Source organism: Panthera pardus, unplaced genomic scaffold (genome assembly GCF_024362965.1).
Source record: "Panthera pardus isolate Hobbes unplaced genomic scaffold, ASM2436296v1 HiC_scaffold_12, whole genome shotgun sequence".
Taxonomy (NCBI): Eukaryota; Metazoa; Chordata; class Mammalia; order Carnivora; family Felidae; genus Panthera; species Panthera pardus.
The window spans coordinates 105643890-105665547 of NW_026526677.1; the positions used below are offsets into that span (position 1 = coordinate 105643890).

Consider the following 21658-nt stretch of genomic DNA (forward strand, 5'->3'; position numbering starts at 1 on the left):
TGATTTGACAATCAATGATTGCGCGATACTTTCAATTTGAATATTCAAAGGCTTAACAAAATGGACTATCTTCTGCAGAAATCCTGCACACAGGCACCCCACAGACAGTCCAGAGAAACAGGGAGTGAGACCCCTGTGGGTCCTGGGCCTTGCTTTTATTGTATTTTAAGCATTTTGCCCACCTTTCCACAGACAGAGCAGGAGTCCTCAAAGATGCTCTGTATTTCTGCCTCAAAGGCAGCTCCAGGAGCCCTGAGTGACTCAGGCTGACCTTCATGACCACCTGAGCCAGGCCGGCTGGCCAGACCGATTCCCACGCCCCTAGTCTCCATTTTAAGGGAAAATCTCAGGTTTTGGGGAGCGAACACGGCAGGCAGTAGGTTCAGCTTGGGAAGGAGTCTTGCAGGCCCCAGGTTGCAGGCCGGAGGCCTGGCAGAACGCTCAGCTGTCTGTGCAGCATCTCCTCCTGGCCACTTGCTGCCGGCCCTGCCTTGGGTCCTGCTCTCTGTGTGCGCCCCAGACCCTGGGGTTTCAAGGCAGAATGCCAACCCATTTGCTTCTCCACAAGGAGCTGGGGATGCCTGTGTGGCCTCACTCTGAGTTTTTTTCTGAGGCTGGCGTTTCTTCCTGATGAAGTTCCCTCTTCTCTCATCTTTCTCTGTCTTGAGCCACCCCTGCCCTGTTTGCTGCAGGAGTTTGTATTGAGAGACGATGTGGACGAGCTTGGGTCCCGCTCATTTGAGCTGAGAGGAGGTGGATTTGTGTTCAGGCATTCACACTTTGGGTGAGAGGCGGGAGAGGCTTGCGCTCAGGATGCGGGGCCCGTAGGTCCAGGCCTAGGCCCCTCAAAAATGACGGAACTGTGCTGAGTTGTGTTCTCCGAGCACTTGCTGTGACTCTTCCGTGTGATGTGGAAACTTGAGAAGACAGGAGTGGTCCAGAGAGGGAGTGAGGGCCAGGCCAGACCCTCTTCCAGCTCCTGAGGGGAGGGGGCAGCACCAGATGACAGAGAAGCAGGATGGGGTTCCTTTTGCAAATGAGCCAAGACATTCCCATGAGGCCGGGCCAGGCGATGGTGACGGGCCTCTGTTCCCTGAGTTCTGTGAAATGCAAAACCCCATAGGCCACCAGAAAAATAATCCGAGTTCCCTTGAATGTGTCCAGTGCAGGGTAGAACGTACATGCCGATGGGAGAATGGAGGCCCCTTGGGGCGACAAGATGCTGGAGTCTGTGATGGGTAGGAGTTGCTTGGCAGAGGATCGGGGCTGGGAACACCTGAGATGTTAGCTGGTGGTGGAAGGCAGAGTGGGGTGTGTCCGTTCACAGCCCAGCTGGAATCTCTCAGCTTCCGGAGTCTCTTTCGACAGAGGCCTCTGAGTCTGTGTCCTGAGTTTCCCTGATGGGCGTCAAGCTGGAGGACGAGACTGGTGAGGAGGGGAAGGACACTGGCAGTTCAGAGAGCCCATTTGCTCTCCCCCAGCCCTGCCTGGTCTGGGCACCGCTCCTTCTAACGGAATTGAGAACAGAACTGTGGACTTAGGGACGGTGGTCTCTTGCCCTCAGAGTTTCGTCCATTACTTCTTTTCTCTTGTGTCTTCCTCCTTTTCTTGTTTTCCACTTAGTGTTTTGTTTGCTTTTTAAAATCTTCCTCTCTGTCTTTTGGACTATTTACTTTTTTCCCCAAGTGTCTTTTTCTTTGTCTCGCTTCCTGTCACTGCTTTCCTCTATTTCTTGACTGCATTGCTGTTTTTCTCCCTGGGCCCTTGAGTGTGTCAGTTTCCCTCTGTTCTGGGGTGCTTTCTCGTTTTTTTCAGGCTTACTCTCCTTGCTGACCTCTCCTTTTGCGTGGAGATGGACAGAGGTTGTCGGAGGTCACTGAGTTCCCTTGGCAACATCACTGAAGCTGATGCTGATGATTGGTACGTGATGTTTGCAGAGGGCAGGTGGGGGGTCAGGGACAGCGAGAGATGAGGTCCTTGGAAGTCACGGGTCTTTGGGACAGCGAGGAGCTCAGTCCCTTCCTTGAGAAGTCTCTGCCTGAACCATGCCAGCCGTTCTGGGGGCTTCTGTGTTGGCCCTGCTGCAGGGATGGATGTCCCAGGGCTGTCGCTGGTGAGCGACTTCAAGAAAATTGGGTTTCCTCAGGCCTCAGCCCTGTTTGGAGAAATATGTCTCCCAGTTTTCACCCCAGTATGAATGGAATTTTGTTTCCTGCTCTTTCTGTAACTGCAAAACCCCAGCCCAGATATTTCATGTCCAAATATCATGCTTGTGGATGCAAGGGGGTGTTCTTTCTAATGAGTCCTATGAATCTTTCCCGCGGATCTGCATGTGTCATGAAGTCTGGAGTAACCAGGTCTACCCTGAGACCCCATTGAGTTGGATGGTCCTCACAGGAGACTTTTTTCAAGAAGTTGTCATTTACTGAGTGTTTATTGGATATCAGGCACCGCATTGTACAGCCTCCCCCTTTCACAGTTGAGGCTCAGAGAGGGGTAAGCAACATGCCCAAGGGTATTGAGCACATAAATGGCAGGAATGGGTCTCAAACCTTGACAAGTCTGATACTAAAGGTCTTGCCCTTAACTATCGTTGTCTTCTTGATCTTTTATCACAGAGGCTTTCAAAGCTTTTTGACTTCAACCCATAATAAGAAATTCATTTTACATGTTCACATGCTATACGGCAACATCTACATGTTTATTAAACTCCTCACGAAACAACGTATGCCCGTGGATAAGAGGCATTCTGACATTTGCTATCCCATCTTGTCCATTTCATTCTATTCATGAAACATTTATGTCGGTTGGGAGTCGCTGAGATAATTTGCTGGCCCACTAATGAGCTGTGACCAGCCCTGGAGAGATGCTACATGCAAGACAAACACACTTGTCAGTGGTGTGCGTGTGAAAGTATTCCGAACTGTTTTACTGTCAGGGTGTGTGAAGGGACACACAGGGCAGCATGCATACTGGAAAGCATTCTGTAAGGACTGGGGACACAGAACCCTGAAGGAGACTGGCCGGCGGAGAGGTTGAACTGTTCACTAAGCTAATTATAGTTTGTGCTTCTCAGACTAGCAACTCTTCCCTCTTGCGGGGGGCGTTGTCACCTCCAGGGTATCTGCCCTGAAGTCCTGATAATCACTCTGGGGTTTTAATAAAAGGCTGAAAATAATGTTGTGAGCTTTCAACAGCCTTTAACAGGCTCACCTGCTTAAAAATCTAACACAGGGTCCTGAATTTTGGATGTTGAAAGGGACCCTTGAGGTGCCAAGAGAGATGTGGAGCCTTTCTCCAACATTCCTGCTGGTGATCATCCAGCCTCTGGCTCCCTCCGCTGCCTGGCTGAGCCCCTGGCCCCTGATGGACGTGGGTTAAGGCAATGGGAACCGACTTTGTAAGGGAGCATGTTCCGCCATCAGCCTGCTTTAAACACAATGATCATTGACTGAGCCAAAATCCAATTATGTGTTAGTTGACCACCAACTGTTCTCTCGCTTCCACTCTCTCATTGTTTGGTTTGTTCACGGATTCATGCTTCCAACAGCATATACTGATTATGAGTATACACGATACTGAGATCATGACCTGAGCCGAAGTTGGACACTTAACCGACTGAGCCACCCAGGCGCCCCTGCCCCGAGCCATTTCTTTTTGAGGCTTATTATCTGTAGTTTCTCTAGTTTTTCATATATTCTAGTTTTTCAGATCTCTGAGCCACTGAGCTCAGCCACTGAGAAACCCTTCAGTGTATCAGAGACCTTCTTAGAGTCACTGAGCATCCAGGGTAATGGGAATAGAATACATTTATTTTAAAGGTTTTAAATGGAATATTGAACTGAATTTCTTTGGCAGGCTTTCGTATGCAAATGACACTGGTGAGCATTATATTTTACCCCCAAAGTAGGAGATTTCATGAATATGAAAAGACTTTCAGTATAAGGAAGGAGGAGTCTATTCCCTCCAAATTTGACTACAGCTCTAAAATTCTCTTTATTAATGCAAAGTTCTTTTGTCATTTTGACTTTGGGACACTGTTACCAAACCTTGGGGGAAATATCAAGTTCCAAAAACATGGCAGACACGAGTACTTGCTGGGTCCGGAGTGAGTGTTTGGTCCATATGAAAATGACCAGGAAGACTTACAGATGGAGGTTGTTTAATGATTTGTGATAACTCCGTCTCCTGCCGTAAAACATATCCAAACTTTTAACTTTTCCTGAAGAGGCTTCTGTAGGGAACAAGCATTTGCTAATTTATCATTTAAATAAGGAAAATACTATCAGACACTGCTTGAAAAGTTCACCTTTTACTTAAAACATTTTTATTATGCCATATAAAAACATAGAAAGATGACTGTGATAAAAACCAATGAATATATTACCAAGGTTAAGAAATAAAACACTTGAGTGATCTTTCATTTATGACTAAATTAATTTACTAAGCATTAAACTTTTGGATTATTCCACTCAAGGTATTTCATCAGGAAGAAGGCCAGTAGGGACATTTATCAGTTTTCCTAATGCAAAGGAGCTAATTCTTAGATATTTTTTTCTCTACGTTTTCTTCCTTTTGGAACTTGTAAAGATCTTAATACTGTCCTCCTCTTTCAGCTTATAAATGCACTGACAATGATATTGCATACTGCAAATCCACACATCTTATTTACTGGAGTGAAAGAGTAGAGGACACTTCTGTATCGGAGATCAAAGATAACACGGTGTTATCATTTACAGATAATTATAGAAGATTTTATTATTATTTATTTAATAATAATATTTAGGGATTATTTAGGGATTCTAGTTCCTTATCGATTTATCATATTTGTTTTAATCACAGCAGAGAAAACACCCAATGTTGAATAACTTTGATTTATAAGATTTCTTAGCAACATATTATGCTATGTATACTACGTAGATACTAAATGAATATATGGACATTTTCTGTGTGCTACATCAGAGTTCAGTAGTATTCTTTCTTAGAGATATTTAAAAATACGAAGTCAATCATCTTAAATATATTACCATTAACACCCAGTATCTACTACTGCCATCAACATTTGCAGAGAGTTTGGCTAATGTCAGGTAAGAAACATGGTAGTGTTTTCTCATACATCAGTCTCAGAGAACTGTCACCCATAGTGTCAGGATGCAAACAGTTACTCATTTTTGTGGTGCTCTTTTAGTTCAGTTTAACAAAGATATTACTGAGCACCTACAACATGCTGGGCACTAAGCCAGACACATCGCTGAGCCACTTGTGAGTGCTCTGCTTGATGAGTCTAGTCAGAGAATCACTCTTTACCCAGCATGAATGATTTTGCATTTAAACACTCTACAGTCAGTCGTTACTGAATATAATCTGTAAAGGCACAGACTGATGTTTTAAATAGAAAGGATACTTGAGACAGAACATAACGATGAAACCTAAAGAGAGTATGATTTTGGTGTGTGGTTGGTAGAATCACTATAGTGTAATGTGACTTAAACCTTGGATCAATCTATAGTTACTTCAGTTTTTTAAGTGTAACTGATGTCTTCTTTCTTATGACTGTACTGTTTAGATTTACATATTAAAAAATGGATCAAGGGTGCCTGGGTGGCTCAGCTGGTTAAGCGTCTGACTCTTGATTTCGGCTCAAGTCATGATCTCATGGTTCGTGGGATCCAGCCCCGTGTCTGGTTTGGTGCTAACAGTGCAGAACCTGCTTGAGATTCTCTCTCTTTCTGCCCCTGCCCTGCTTATGCATGTTCTCTGTCAAAAATAATTTATTTTAAAAAGAAAAAAATGGATCACAAAGATACTAGTAACACATATGTATGTGTGTGTGTGTATATATATATATATATATGCATATTTATACATATATGTACAAACACACACACATATATATATACACATACGTATATATGTATATATGTGTGCATATGTGTGGGTACATCTGTATGCATGTAAATGTGTATTTTATTATTGGGATTAGGAATTATTTTCCCTTTGTGGAATTTCTTGTAAAGAATTCAATGCTTAAGAGAACTGGAGTATTTCTTCCCCTACCACAATAATACCATCATATTCTATTAAGTGAGCTGTCAAGTCGTAATGCTCATTTAAAAGCATTTATTAAATAAACCAGGTAGGGGCGCCTGGGTGGCTCAGTGAGTTAAGCTTCTGACTTTGGCTCAGGTCCTGATCTCGTGGTTCACGGGTTTGAGCCCCGTGTTGGGCTCTGTGCTGACAGCTCGGAGCCTGGAGCCTGCTTCAGATTCTGTGTCTCCTTCTCTCTCTCTCTGTCCCTTTCCTGCTCATGTTCTGTCTGACTGTCTATCTCTCTCTCTCTCTCAAAAATAAATAAATATGTTAAAAAATGAAATAAGCTAGGTAAGGATGTGGTTTCCTTTCATTCTCTGGGGTTTGTATAACATTGTGGGAGGAACACAAACACTCAGCTACATACCGTAATGTCTGTGTCCAGCGATTTGGGAGGACTGTGGATACTGCGGTTTCTGCAGGGGCAGATTTGCTTTCTGCTTCTTCTTGACATTATCATCTAGCCAGCTGTCTTGGGTAACTTGAACGTGCCATCCCCATCTCGGACTACTTTAAGCCTCACGCACCTAAAAGAGATCGTGTTTTGAATCCGAGTTCTCTAATTTTCCCTCCTTTCCCAAGAAAGTTATGAGTCTGAGGAAAGCAGGTTTAAGGAAGGAGAGGGAGAGGATGATGAGCATTTCTTTCTGACGCCGGCCTTGTACATTCTTACGAGAAGGTGCAGTAAGTCCCTGGCGTGCAGCAGGAAATAGAGAGTAGTTGGGACTAGGGAAATAGGATTAATTTCTGTGTCATAATTTTGTAGCGTGGTTTCGCTTTTTAACAAAGTATCTCAGCTTCCCAGAATAAACCAGAACCAACTTGAAATGCATGTAATAAGATAGAAACACTTTGTCAAGGAAACAGAATTCCTAAAAACCATCTACCACTTGGAATTACTAACCCCACTCCCCACACCCCAGTCCCCCTTAGACTGAGCAGCCAAAATGGATACTTAGGCACCGCGTGGGCCTGTGCAGGTCTCCTTGCTTGTAAATTAATTTTGTTAAATGCTACAATGCTTCAAGGAGAGTATAGAGTGCACCGAGCTCGCTGCACTTACCCTGGTCTGAGGTCTGGTTGTGGAGCTGTACTTACCTGAGAGTCAGTGCATCTTCAGGTTGTGAGGAGACGATCGTAACGCGTGAGAAGAGCAGAGCAAACCACGGGGAATGAGCACGTCTAACATTCAGCGTTAACAATCAGAAGTTAAAGCGATGTGGACACATATTTTTGGTTTACACAACTACTATTGTGCTGTGTGCTTCTTAGTGACAATGGTAAGCAGCAGTGGACATAACCAATATAGAAAAATGGCTTTTGAGACCCTTGTGGAGACCCCTAGATCCAGAGAGAGGCCAAATCTCTTCTTTCTGGTGCAGGGGTCTGGATGAGGGAGGGCTCTGCTAACGATTCTGGGACCAGGACTGAGATGTCAAGTCTCACCAGACTTAAAGAGCAGCTCTCTGGGTGCCTGGGTGGCTCAGTCAATTGAGCGTCTGACTCTTGATTTCGGCTCAGGTCGTGATCTCACAGTTCATGGGATCAAGCCACACGTCAGGCTCTGCACTGTCACAGAGCCTGCTTCAGATTCTCTCTCTACCTCTCTTTCTGCCCCTCTCCTGCTCTCTGGCTTGCACATGCTGTCTCTCTCTCTCTTCTCTCTGCCCCTCCCCCTGCTTGCAAGTACACACACTCTCTCTCTAACTAAAGACATAAACATTAAAAAAAAGAAGAAGAAAGAGCAGCTCTCTTGTGCACAGAAGTTGCCCCACTGCACTCAAGAGCTAATGTTGAGGGAAGTGAAGATAAGGCTGTGACAAGAGGTGGTGAGAGAGAAGAGCTGGGGCAGGGGACCCAGGAGAGGGCAGCCCAGTGGCCGGGAACCCACCAGTGCTCCTTCCTGATCTGCTTCTGCAGGGCTGCTCTGCCAGGAGGGTGCTGAGGGGTGTGTGGCAAAGGAAGGCTCCCTATCCAAGCATTTCTGCGGGCACCCCATAAACAGGGAGTGTACTTGCTTAGCCAGAAAATACCATTGAAGGCACAGAGGAGGAGTATCAATTAGTCACTTCTAAGTGTGAATTAATGCCCTTATTTGGTTTTTCTGGACTCCTACCTAGATGGGGTAAAGCACAGGACACCATAACAGAGGATGTGATCAAAACTGTATTAAGTGGCTTTACGCAACCAGGTGGAAAAGGAGAGCAATGGCCCCCAGGAGATGGAGGAAAAAGGCATTGGGTCAAGAGGGACCAGAGGGGTCAGGAAAATGTGATAAGGGAATAAGGAAAAGAAGGTGGCAGGAGAGTAATAGAAAGAGTGTGGGTGTGACCTGTGGGCCTTGACTCATGCTTTGCAAAGTCAAAGGGCATGCAAGGCTTTTGTGACGGGCTTTGTGAACTCCACTGGCAAAGGAATCTACAGCAGTCAAACTTATACATGAGACAGACAGAGGCTTCAGATGTCAGTTTCTTCATTTATACACAATAGGAGCTATACATTTCTGAGCAATGAGCCACCAACAAGGTCTTCCTTCAAATGGGGGATGTTGTGTGTAATGCTACTGATGCACACGTGACAATCTGTCTTTGCTTCTTGGTATTCTGTGGTCTGTTGTTTCTTGTCGACAGACTAGTCCTGTCCTCAGCATTTCCTTTATTCTTACTTGATCACAGAACACCCATTTCACTAATCCACTCTAATAAATATATATATATTTTTCCATCTGAGAAACAATGTAGCTTAATTAAGGCTATCATGGATCAAAGAAACTTTGGGACCTATTTTTTTGCTGGGGGGGAATGGTGATTAGACTTGTTTTTTGACATTCTAGGCTTTAGGGCAGAGTCAAAGCTGTGTATTTATGAAGCCATAGTCTCCTGACCTCATCCAATTTTAACCACAATAAAGCATTTATATATAGTACCATATCTGTTACTGGTCCTTTTTAAGTCACTAAGGAGAGACACATGGATAACACTTTACTCTTCAGAAATCCCATGGTACAAAATGAGTTTGGTTTTACGTGCCCTAATCTACACTGTATCCTATGCTTTCTCTCTTACTGTAGGACACACATAGCTCATCACCAAGAAAAACTGCACAGGAGAATCAGTGTATTTCACGATCTGCATAAACTTTTTAATGTAATTTAAGAAAACTACGAGCGCTAAACATGATAGTTCAAAGATAACAGAAATTCAGAATGTAAGGTGTTACTAAAGTTCCAAAAAGGCATCGTTCTCACGTGTCTCACTAGAATACGGTCTGATGTCCCGAATTAATGTACGTTGTATTTCATGGGGCTGTGGTAGGGAGGATTACAGATGAATCCCGTGGTCTGTTAACAAAGGGCAGCCTGATGGCCTGTTCTGAGAATCTGGTTCTGAATGAATAAGCTACCACACTGCAAATGGTCCGTGAAATACAGAACCCCAGAGAGAAAAGCCCAGCAGAAGTCCTTCAGTGCTCCCTTCAGTAAGCTCTACGGCACTCATATGACCCCCACGCCATGCTCCCGTCTTCTTTGGTCCATGAAGAAGGGTCCTGAAGGGAAGGGGTGTCTACCCCCTCCTCTGGGGCGAGGGGCACCACCTTGTGCGGTAGATCATTGGACATGGTCATGAAAGGGGTGAAGGGATACGGGGGTGGGGTGGGGTACCCTGGCACATGATACAGATCCTCTAGTGCATGCAGGGAGTAGGACTGAGCCCCAGCTAGGGGGGCCCCCCAGCTGGAGCTCCTGTGCTGAGTGCTGGTCCCAGACTCCAGCGGGGAGAGACATCCTGTGCTGGGCGGCAAGGTCTGCGGGGTATCGGTGGGCACGGGGTCTGCCTGGCTGAGACCATCGGGCACCGTTTGCTCCCATGAGTCCCTCTGAGGAGAACGGAAAGGTCACTGGGGTTAGTCATTAGATGATACTCCGACGTGGACAGATTTCCTCACCAACACTGGCTGTGGTCACACCATGGCTTCCAGAGGGGACTTGGTGTCCCCTCTCTGCTGTTCCAGCTTCCTTACCAGGCACTTGTTCCCTCTGGTGTCTAATACCAGTGGTGAGAGTTTTCGTTCCTTTCTTACTCTAGAATTAGATTCTCTATATTTATTACAATTCCTTTCCCCAGAAAACACCACTAAAGGAGTGAAAGGAGGGAATAAAACAAACATTTATACAGCATTTTACCCATTACGACGTACTATGTCTTGCATTCTTTTTAAGCTTCACCCTACCCGGGGTCCTAGAATGCCCTTTCCACAGTGGGGACGCCAGCGCTGGCCGCTCCTGGGAGAAGTACGTCTCTAAACTACATGGTGGGCTTTTGCCCTCAGAGAGCCAAGAGGTAGAACTTCCATAGGCTTAGAGCTGGAAAGACTTGGGTTCACTTCATGGCTGTGCCACTTACTAACTTTCTCACTCTGAGGGCCTCACTTTGTTCATCTGTAAAATGGGGCTTTAAGAATTGTATCCTGAGAAGTTGCAAGTATTAAAGGAACAAAGGCACACAGGAGTTCCTGGCTGGAGGAGGTAACTCCATAAGGTTAATTCACCCCCTTTTGTCTAAAATCCCATCTTTAGAGATTCATTCCTTTGTAGTTGAAGGCTTTACAGTTTTCTGTAAGTTGGGTGTTGGTATTCTTCAGATCTTTAGGAACTCACCACTTTGCTAGGATTGAGGAAGAACAAGATTCTATAGGGTGGAAATATTGTGGGAGAGGGTGCAGGGGGACTGGGAGGTTAGGAGACACCTTGGTGGCCTGCCCTGGCAGATTACAGCCTAGTCTCGTGGGAGATGTCACTTCAGTGAGCTTTCCTTGTGTGCTGCGGGAACGATGGGGGAGCGTCTGGCAAAATGAGTTGAGTCCTAACAAAATGGATATAAACTTGCCTTAGAGTTGTTCCCTCCCAAGACCCTAGACGGACAGACCTTGCGGGGGTCGTGGTCTGCGTGGATTTTGAGGAAGGGCCCCTCTCGGAGCGTATCCTGGGAGAACAGCCTCAGAGGTGTGCCGGGCAAGCCGGACCTGACTTCCACCTGGTTACCAAGCGCAATGACCGGCCAGACCTCACCTTACTCCCTAAACGGGAGACCCCTGCATACTCACAAGCACGAAGTGCGTGGGGTCCCCAGGGAAGGGTGGAGGCAGGAGCGGCGGCAGGGGCGAGGCGCTGAACAGAGAGCTGGTGCTGGGGGTCAGGCCCGGCGGGGGCCGGTGGTCTGCGTAGGCTTCCGGGAAGTAGGAATCCAGGAGGGCCGGGTGGCTCTGCCCTGCGGGGGACTCACAGGGAAAGGGCTTCGCCGGTGAGGTGCAGACGTCATTTGCAAACTGTTTCGTGTTGTGGAAATCCGAGTCAGAGAGGAAAGATCTTCTGACACCATAGTAACCTGACGTTACCGGTGAACCTGTTGCCAAAGGAAAAACAAACTGGCAACAATCTCTCCATGGGAAGTCCAGGCAAATCTGTTGCAGCTGAGACCCTCCACGTGGGAAACGGTCTTTTTTTTTTTTTTTTTAAGTTTATTTGTTTTAAGAAAGGGAGCGCCAGCTGGGAAGGGACCGAGAGAGGGGGAGAGAGAGAATCCCAGGCAGGCTCTTTGCTGTCAGGACAGAGCCCATTGTGGGGCTCAATCTCACAAACCTTGAGATCATGACCTGAGCAGAAATCAAGAGTCAGACACTTAATCAGCTAGGCCACCAGGGTGCCCCAGAAGTACCCTCCATAATGCCCATCACCCATCTAGCCCATCTCCCGCCCACCTCCCTCCATCAACCCTCGGTTTGTTCTCTAACGTTAAGAGTCTCTCATGGTTTGTGTTCCTTTCTTTCCTTCCCCCCTCCAAGATGTTCATCTCTTTTGGGGAAACCGTCTTTCTAACATGGGCTGAACACCAAGGCAAACATTTAAATAGAGAAATGCCTTGAAAAGCATTAAATATTGCTGCATTGCCCCTTTTAACTGGTCCAGCCCAAATAACTAATATGTTTAAAGTTCATTCCGCCTTTGGAGAGGAGCTCATTGGAGACGTTGCCGTAACTTCTCATTCGCTCACTCCAAGTGCATTTACTGTGCACTTTCTGTGTTCCAGTCACTGTGCTGGGAAAAGTTTGGGCTTAAGGAGACAAGGAAAGGAATCCCTTGACGTTTACATTATATCAAATGAAGCGGCTTTTTTTTTTTTTTTTTTTTTTTAACAGCTTCTGAGCTCTGTCCCCATAGACTCAAGACTGCTAACAACAGGCTGCTTCTGGGCGTGTTATCCGAGATGCAGTATCTCTAGATAAGGTGATAGGATAACCCCACCCCCAAATCAGAGGTAGGCTGTATGCTGCTTCCACCTCTTTGTATACTGACCTTTTATCAGATGTCTCATACCTAGCAGGCATCAAGAAATGGCTTGCTTGCTTTGGGATGATAGAGCTTCTCTGCAACCAAGTCAGAAAGAGGACTGCCAAAAAATGTGTTTGCTGGCTTTGAGGAGTCTGGTGTTATTTGCTGCCCTCTTGTGTCCATGCCGAGTCCCTGACTCAGCTCACCTGGGCCCTGGGCGAGTTTGGGAAGGGAATACCTCCCACAGAAAGCTTCCCTCGGTGAAACCAGGGGAACCAGATGAACCTGAGAAGAGTCTCTTTTACGGCAGGGCCAGTGAAATTGTCTCATAGGGGAAACGAGGTGTTCGCTAAAGACTTTCAGACCCAGTGGCTCCGCTGTAGCAGGAAACACATTAGCATTTAGAACATGTTCCGGGAGGTAGACTCAAGCTCTGTACAAGTGATGGTTTAATTATTCCAGCTGGTGGTGGATGTGGTCTAATTAGCTAAGATCTGCGCCCTGAGGTCACAAAAGGGCTGAGCTTGTCTTTCTTCCCTTCCCTCAGCCAGAGTGGGAGCTCTGTCCCACCCACTCTCTACTCATCCTCCCCAGACATCATACCCCTTTGTTATCGTGACACAGTCATCCATTACTCCACCGACACAGGACTTTGGCCCTTGACACGAGGTGTGGAACTTTATATTATGCTCACTACTCCCTCAGCTGAGTTGCAGCCCTCTTTCTAATCTACCTGCCAGCTCCATGGGGGTCAGGGCTTATGTCTTATATTTTGCTGTAAATCCAGTAGCATAACACCGTGTTCCACAATTATATGTAAATTTATTCATTCATTCGGAGGATATCAAAATTCCCCGTAGAAACTTACAGCAAATTCTACTCCTTCTACTGGCATCTGAAATTCTATAGCCCCAGACTTCTAATCTGCTCATGAATTTGAAAGCTGCAGTCAGGGGTTTCATCATAAGCATACTTCCACAGGGGGAAAAAAAAAATGTGCAAGTGAAAATTAATATCAATAAAGAAAATTCTGTTTCATGCCATGAATTTGTATCCACGGGAGTGACTGAAGCTGAGGGGAGAATGAAGAGTATGTAAACAAGTCTTCTAGGATCTCATGTCTATATTCCCAGTTTCCAAATAAAAACAACCATGAAGAAAAGAAAGAAAGGAAAAAAAAACCACAAACCCTTGTGCTTTCTTAAGTGCATATTTTTCTCCTTAAAAAGAGGAGGAATAATTCTGGAAAGTACGGGAAGCTGCAAAAATTTCCTTCTATAGGAGGGAGCAGATGTAGCCAGATTCCAGGGATGATAAACATGTTTGGGAAACACAACATACAGACATTCAGACATGCGGGGTCTCCTTTTGGCCCTTATTCCTTTTCTTATCCAGCTGCGAAGCTTCCTAAAATCATCTGAGAAAGCCTATGCCATCTCCGAGTTTGGGCTCTGAAAGGAGTGTGTGTTAGTGTGCACAGGCGTGTGCACGTGTGCAAAGGCATCCCCAACACTTTTGCTAAGAATCAGAATGCCCCTTTCCCACCTCTGCAGGAGCACTGAAGGACACATATGTATTGAAATGAATACCAAATGCTTAAGGTGCCTGATGCACAGAGAGCCCTCCATAAATGGTAGTTTTCTTCACCTGCCTTTCTGTTTCAAAGCAGGTGCATAATCTATCGGATCATGGTCCCAGAATTGTGCACATTTTAAAACCGTATCGAGGGCCTGTTACTGCTTTCGCTCACTAAGCTTCTGCAAGGCCAGGGATGGAAAGGCCGCCTTCAAGACAGAATGAATTCCAAACTCAGGAATGATTGAATTAGGTCTGTCTTCACTGATTTTCTATTTTAAAAATAACTTGTTCGAAAAAGTAAAATTTCGAAGGAGCTGTAAGGCACTTATAAAAGAATGGAAACCCCAATGCCGGACTGAAACTCAAAAGGGAATTACGTAACTGCTCGTTGAGCTTCAGCACTCACCTGGCATCTGGGCAAACGGAGACGGGGAGTTGTTGACTCCGCTCTGGAAGGCAAAGAGAGTGTTAGTGTTTTCTTTAGTTCCGAGCTCAAATTAAAAAAAAAGAAAAGATTAGGGATACATTTGATAAGGTTTATATCCTGATACTAAGAAACATTACTTGGGGGCTGAACTGGGAGGGCAACCTAGGTTAAGAATTCAAGTATCAGCGGGGCGCCTGGGTGGCTCAGTCGGTTAAGCGTCCCTCCGACTTCAGCTCAGGTCACCGTCTCATGGTTCGTGGGTTAGACCCCTGCATCAGGCTCTGTGCATCAGGCTCTGTGCTGACAGCTCAGAGCCTGGAGTCTGCTTCAGATTCTGCATCTCCCTCTGTCTCTGCCCCTACCCTGGTCATGCTCTGTCTCTCTCTCTCTCTCGCTCAAAAATGAATAAACATTAAAAAAATAAAAACTTCAAGTGTCAGAGTACAAAGTTTTATGAGGGACAGAGTCAGAAACCAAAGTTCGATTCTAGTAAACATGCCGAAAAGCTCAGGCTAGATGAAATGGAAGAATTTGTACTTCATTGTTTTTACTGTTTGTGGTAATATAAAATATATACCATGTGCTTTATATACACACATACATATGTTTGGCATTTGGCTTTAGCACTGAGTGGTCACTGTTTTACGGTGTGCCTTTATGTAGAATCAAAGCTCCAGCCAGAGTAGGGACCTTGACTGTGGCTTGTGCTCAGTGCCCAGAACAGAATGTGGTTCATAGTAGACACAATAAAAATGTGTGGAATAAAGATACAGTCCTCAAAGAGCCCACGGTCTAGTGATCATGGGAGGTTGGGGGATGTTGTCTGCTTGGTTATGTCCCCTCAGAAGATGTATGGGAGTCCTAACCCCAGTACCTGTGAATGTGACCTTATTTGGAAATAGGGCCTTTGAAGATACAACTCGTTAAAGTAAGAGGAGGTCATACTGAATGAGGGCGGGCCCTAAATCCAGCGTGACCGGTGTCCGTATAAAAAGAGGAGAGAGAAACACAGAGACACAGACACAGAGGGGAGAAGGACACGTGAAGACAGAAGGAGAAGTTTGAGTGATACAACGTCAGGCTGAGGACCACCGAGGACTGTGGGCCGGCAACAACCAGCAGCTGAAAGAGGCAGGGAGGTGTGCTTCCCTAGATCCTTCAGAGGGAGTCTGGCCCTACTGATACCTTGATTTTGGACTTCTAGTCTCAGAGCTGTGAGACAGTACATTTCTGGTATTTTAAGCCACTCCGTTTGTCGTTAATCTGTTCCTGCAGCTTTACTTAGGTGATACCTAAGCTGACCTCTGAAGGAAGCGTATCCGGGGGTGCAGAGTCTTAAAATATACAACTGCAAATTCTGGCTTCACGATGCCCCCCCAACAAAGTTGTGTAGGGAAAAAAATAGCTGTTGCAAAAGTTGAGAGTCCTCAGCATCTAGTTCTTTGGATCTGAGCTCTTAGCCTGGCGCTCAAAGTGCTGCAGACCCTCGCAAGTTGGAAGAGACTTTATGGAGAGCCTCGTGCAAGCACCCACTCAATGCCAAGGTCCTGTCCATGTTATTAACGCTGAGTGCATTGAGCTCCGAGGGATGGAGAGCCCAACACCCTCTGTGAAAGCCCATTTCTTCTCTGGGCACTTTCGACTGTCACAAAGCAGGCAGAAGAGAATCATTTTCTTATTTCTCATCTTTTTGGTCCATATACAATAAGTTTAACCCTTCTTCCATATATGGCTCTCCAAATATTCAGAGACAATCCACCATTTCCCCAAGGTCTTAATCAGTTTGGGCTTCTCTACCAGCAAATACCATGGACTGGGGTGGCTGAAACAGGAAACATTTCTCCCAGCTCGGAGGCTGGAAGGGTGCCCACGTGATCAGGTTCTTGGTGGGGAGACCTCGCTTCCTGAGTGGTTTGAGCATGGCCTTCTTCTCACTGTGTCTTCATGTGGCAGAAAGAGAGATCATCTGTCTCATGTGTCTCTTCCATGAGGGCACTAATCCCAATCACAAGGGCTCCACGTTCATAACCTAATCAGCTTACAAAGGCCCCATTTCCGAACACAATCACGTGGCGGGGTCAGGGCTTTAACATATGAATTCTGAGGAGTCGACGAACATTCAGTTCATAGCACCAAGCTGGAATTCAATCTCGTCCAAGCCAAAACGTTCTCCAACCATTCAGAAGTAGCACAAGTTAATTTGAGCGAAGAAGATTCTGGACCCAGAGTGTATGTGTTTGAATCCCAGCTCTGCCTCTTATTAGCTGTGTGATCTTGGGTACGTGAACATCAAGTTGTATCACACCTGCACATAGGTATGCACATATCACGCAAGCACATAGAATAGCTCCTGGCATAGAGTGAGCAGGAAATGAGTGCTAGTTACATAGTGCTTATCACTCACATGCGTTCTTATGCCCCTTCAAATCTATGGCAAGTTCCTCTAAACATGCTCTGATTTATGTGTCTTCCTGTTGAATAAGTTAACACTTTTACGTGGCAGGAGGGAACCACGGGCAGGCAGGGCCAGGGGTGCCTACATCTCTATGGGAAGCAAAGGAAGAAGCAGCGATTAAGCACAGAAGCACTTGTGTTTGGGCACAATTTGCCATGTTGCGGGGCCCATCTTATCCTGGGGTTCCTCCGAGTCTCAGCTCTGTCTGGCTGGGTGTTTTCTCGAAGGCGGGCACCAAGGCCTACACCCTCTGGCTTCCGCGTCCGCCTCCTTCCGGGTGTCTGTGGGCTGTGTCCTGAATGCTGGCCAGGGGAGATGTCCTGCTCCCCTTCTCCCACCTTTTCTCCCTGCCTGCTACCCTTAAGCCGTTCTGGCCAAGGCTGGGCCAGGCTGAAGGCTTCTGTGAGACGCAGACATAGGCCCAACCTGATGGACGAAAGTGTCAGCACCCTATTCTGCTCTCAGACGGCTCTTCGTCCAAGCCTCTTCCCCAAGGCGTGGCTAAGGCCCAGTCTACGCCCTACACATCTCTGCTGTGAAAGCTTTCCTGTCATTCACCTGTGCCACCAGTCAGTCCCGGGGATCTCCTCACACCCCTTCTCCTTCTGCCCAGGCCCCCTCATTCCCGTGGAACTGGAGCGCTGTATCCTCCCCAACCCAGATTCAATACCCAAAGACCCTACAGCAGTTTCCCAGTTACGGGTCTCATTGATTTTATTTATGATTTGATGAAAAGAAGCCTCTCGTGTTCATTTCTCCTACACGGTTTTTGCTTTCTACCTGCTGTGGAAATTACCAGTGTGTTTTCATTGTTTATGGTTACCCACAAAATTTTACCTTGTGTATTTAACAAAGACTACGATCGATACCTGAAAACTCCCACTGACAAAGTCCTCGGAACATTAGCTCTCACTAGGCCTCTCCCTAATTTATGTGACTGTGCTATTTTCTGGCATTTTAGGTTGTTTCTTTATATTGCATCTTTCCAATTAGACATCATAATTATCATCATTTTTTAAAAAAGTTTACTTATTTATTTTGAGAGAGAGAGACAGAGAGAGTGAGCAGGGGAGGGACAGAGCTAGAGGGAGAGAGAGAATCCCACGCAGGCTCCGAGATATCAGTGCAGAGCCCGACTTAGGGCTCGATTCCCTGACTGTGAGATCATGACCTGAGGTGAAATCAAGAGTCAGACGCTTCACCGACTGGGTCACCCAGGCTCCCCATCATCATTTTATTAAGTAAATCTGTATTAGATTTACTTATGTATTCACTATTTTCTTTGCTTACTCTTCCTCCAGACTATTTTTTTTTTAGGATTCATTTTCCTCCTTCTGGAGTAATCCTTTAGGGGCACCTGGGTAAAACCTGTTTGAGATGCTCTCTCCTTTCCTCTCTGCCCCTCACCCCCTCTCTCTAAAAAGTAATCCTTCAGAAAATTCCTTTCCTGTAGGTGATGTTGGTGGTAAAATGCTTCAGTTTTTGTTTATCCTGAAAATATCATTTTTTTTTCTCTTGTACTTAAAAGGGAACATTGCCAGGTTCACAAATGTAACTTTATAGTTCTTCCTGTCTCACCACTTCAAAGATGTCACCCCACTGTCTCAGCTTCCATGATTGCTCTTGACCTTATAGTTATTCTTTAGACAATTTTTCTTTCCTTTATGCTTTTTAAAAAGAAATTATTGTGGGAGTATAGTTGAATACAATGTTACATTGGTTTCAGGTGTACAAATGTAGGGGTTTGTCAATTCTACACATTACTCATTACCCACGGTAAGCGGAGGTGCCCTCTGTCACCATACAATGTTACTCTAATATTATTGACTACGTTTCCTGGGCTGTGCTTTTTTTCATCCCTATGACATTCATTTTATAACTGGAAGTTTGGACCTCTTATTCCCTTCACCTATTTCACCCATCCCCTCCCTATATATATATATATATATATATATATATATATATATATATATATATATATATACACCACATCTTCTTTAACCACTCACCTGTTGAAAGACACTTGGACTGCTTCCATAAGTTGGCTATTGTAAATAATGTTGCAAGAAACATAAGGGTGCATATATCTCTTTGAATTAGTGTTTTTGTTTTCTTTGGGTAAATACCCAGTCATGGAATTACTGGATCATATGGTATTTCTATTTTTAACTTTTTGAGGAACCCCCATACTGTCTTTCACAGTGGCTGTACCACCTTGCATTCCCACCAATGGTGCACAAGGGTTCCCTTTTTCTCCACATCCCCCCAACAATTGTTTCTTGTGTTTTTGATTGTAGCCATTCTGACAGGTGTGAGGCGATATCTCATTGTGGTTTTGATTTGCATTTCCCTGATGATGAGTGATGTTAAGCATCTTTTCAGGTGTCTATTGGCCATCTGGATGTCTTCTCGAAAAAAAATCTCTTTAGGTATTCTGCCAATTTTTAAAGTCTCTGCTTTTTAATATACTCCTTTGGTCTTCAAATTTCTTCAAAGTGACCTCATTTTAACTATGGAAAAGTTTCAACTGTCCTCTCTTTAAATATTGTCTTGTCTGTATCGTCCCCATTCTCTCTTTCTGGGGCTCTGTGAAGATGTTTGTTAAACCTTTTACCTTCACCCTCTATACTGAAAACCTCCCATTATGCTCTCTATATCCATGATTTTCTTTTCTATATTTTGGTATAAATTGCTATCGACTTCTTCAGAAATACATCCAGTTCACTAATTCTTTCTTCAGCTAATTTGTTTTATTTATTTATTTATTTATTTATTTATAAGTTTATTTATTTTGAGAGATACAGAGACAGTGTGAGTGGGGGAGGGGCACAGAGAGGGAGAGAGAGAATCCCAAGCAGGCTCCACACTGCCAGCACACAGCCCAATGTGGGGCTCAAACTCACGAAGCTGCGAGATCATGACCTGAGCTGAAACCAAGAGTTGGACGCTCAACCAACTGAGCCACCCAGGTGCTCGCTCATACGTTGCGTTTTAAACATTGTCAATGAATACATATTTTTTCATTTATATAAATTCCACGTGATTTTTTTAAAAAAATCCACCGCCTAGTGATTTCTGTTAGTCTCTAGTTGAATGTTTGCTACTTAAGTGACTGCGTATTTTGTATTTGGTAGTTCTAATACCTAAAAGCTTTAGGCATTTGAATGTATTGTTTATTGTTTATGCTGACTCTCGCTCATCCTGGTTTGCTTCCTTATGCATTTGGCGATCTTTGATTGAAACTCATATCTGGTTAACCTTCATCTGTGAAAATCTGGGGTTCTAATTTGAGATTGTTTTCCTCCAGAAGATTTATGTTTGTATTTCTGGGGAGCCAGCTCCCTTCCCGGTTCCCCAGTTAATCTTGGAGTCCCAAGTTCAGCTCCAACCTTGGCAACTGTTTAAGGACTGTCATGCATAAAGCTAACTTGGACACCTGTTCTCAGGGGAACTTGCCTTTTTGGTGTGATCACCTTCTCATCATTCAATGTCTTAATTTCTCATCAAACAGTTTCCCCAGCCTCCCATACCAGCACTCCTTGCCCCTCTTCCCCCAGCCTTGGAGACTTCCCTTACTTCCTGCCAAGTCAACAAACTCTTACTAAAATGTGTTTTATGCAGGACCCAGTTTTGTTGTGGGTGAGATCTCCCCACCCCCAGACCATCTAGTCTGACCCAAACAATTGAGTACCTAAATATTGAGTACTTAAATTAGACATAGATACCTTTCTGTTTTTTACACAGCACAAAATATTTTATTTTCTCCTAATTTCCAAATTCTCTCACAGAGATGTAAATTACAATAGAAGTAATTCATAAACCCATACTTGCCATTTCATAGACAAACTGTTAAGCATGTGCCCAGATGTGTTATATGTATTATCTCATTTAATTATCACCACAGTCCCTGAAGAGAGGGAATATGATTCTCATTTCAATGATGAGAACTGAAGAGTAGAGAAATAACCCAAGTTCCCAAATGGGTGGAGGTGATGGTGATCGTGGTGGATGGACTCAAATAAGGACCTTTGGAATTTCAGATCCTATTCATTAACTAATATGCCATGCTGTCCTCCAAGAATTTTAATATCTCAAAAATAAAAATAGAAAAATTTCCTATGTAGCTAATTTTTTTTAAGTATATAGGAGACTTGGGGACATCCAGGGAGAGGATGTAATTATACCAAAGCTCACAAAGAAAATTGCCACTTTCCTGTCTGACACCTACATATATATATATATATATATATATATATATATATATACATATATATATACATATATATATATATATATATATATGTATATATATATATTCTTAGTCCTCCAATGGATATACTATTTTGGGGGGTCAGCTTTACTGAGGTGCAATTTACACATAATAAAATTCCCAAATTTTAAACATACAATTTGATGAATTTTGACAAATTTTGACAGACTCCTGTGACCCACCACTATAATCATGACCTAAAACATTTCCATCAGATTAGTTGTTTTATAGCGATACTGAGCACTGCCCTCTCTGTGGTGGCCTGGGAAATATTTAGGGGGGTGGATATAAAAGGCAATGATCATGCCTGTGATCACCCTGTCACCTGGCCACCCTGTCAGCTGGCCTCACAGAACATAGAACTGAGTTCCAACGGCTCTGTGTAGGGACTGGAAAGGATCTCCCTGGACAGAGTTCAGGGCTGGTACTTACTCCCCATCTCCTTCTCAGACCTCATAGGTTGAGGAGGAACAGGCTACCACGTGAGTCTTTAGCACGCGCCCTCGCTGT

At 44.8% G+C, this 21658-nt stretch overlaps 1 protein-coding gene across 7 annotated transcripts in view; it reads right to left on the bottom strand.

Moving 5' to 3' along the window:
* Nucleotides 1-9205: 9205 nt before the first annotated feature.
* POU2AF2 (POU class 2 homeobox associating factor 2) overlaps nt 9206-21658 on the bottom strand; it is a 487862-nt gene continuing 475409 nt past the window's right edge. For all 7 annotated transcript variants that reach the window (XM_053900520.1, XM_053900525.1, XM_053900522.1 and 4 more), the window contains 3 exons: nt 14403-14445; nt 11194-11492; nt 9206-9966 (listed from right to left, as the gene is read on the bottom strand). In XM_053900520.1, the coding sequence (XP_053756495.1) occupies nt 9565-9966; nt 11194-11492; nt 14403-14409 (708 nt within the window). In that variant the 5' untranslated portion in view covers nt 14410-14445 and the 3' untranslated portion in view covers nt 9206-9564. The remainder of the gene's footprint in view (nt 9967-11193; nt 11493-14402; nt 14446-21658) is intronic.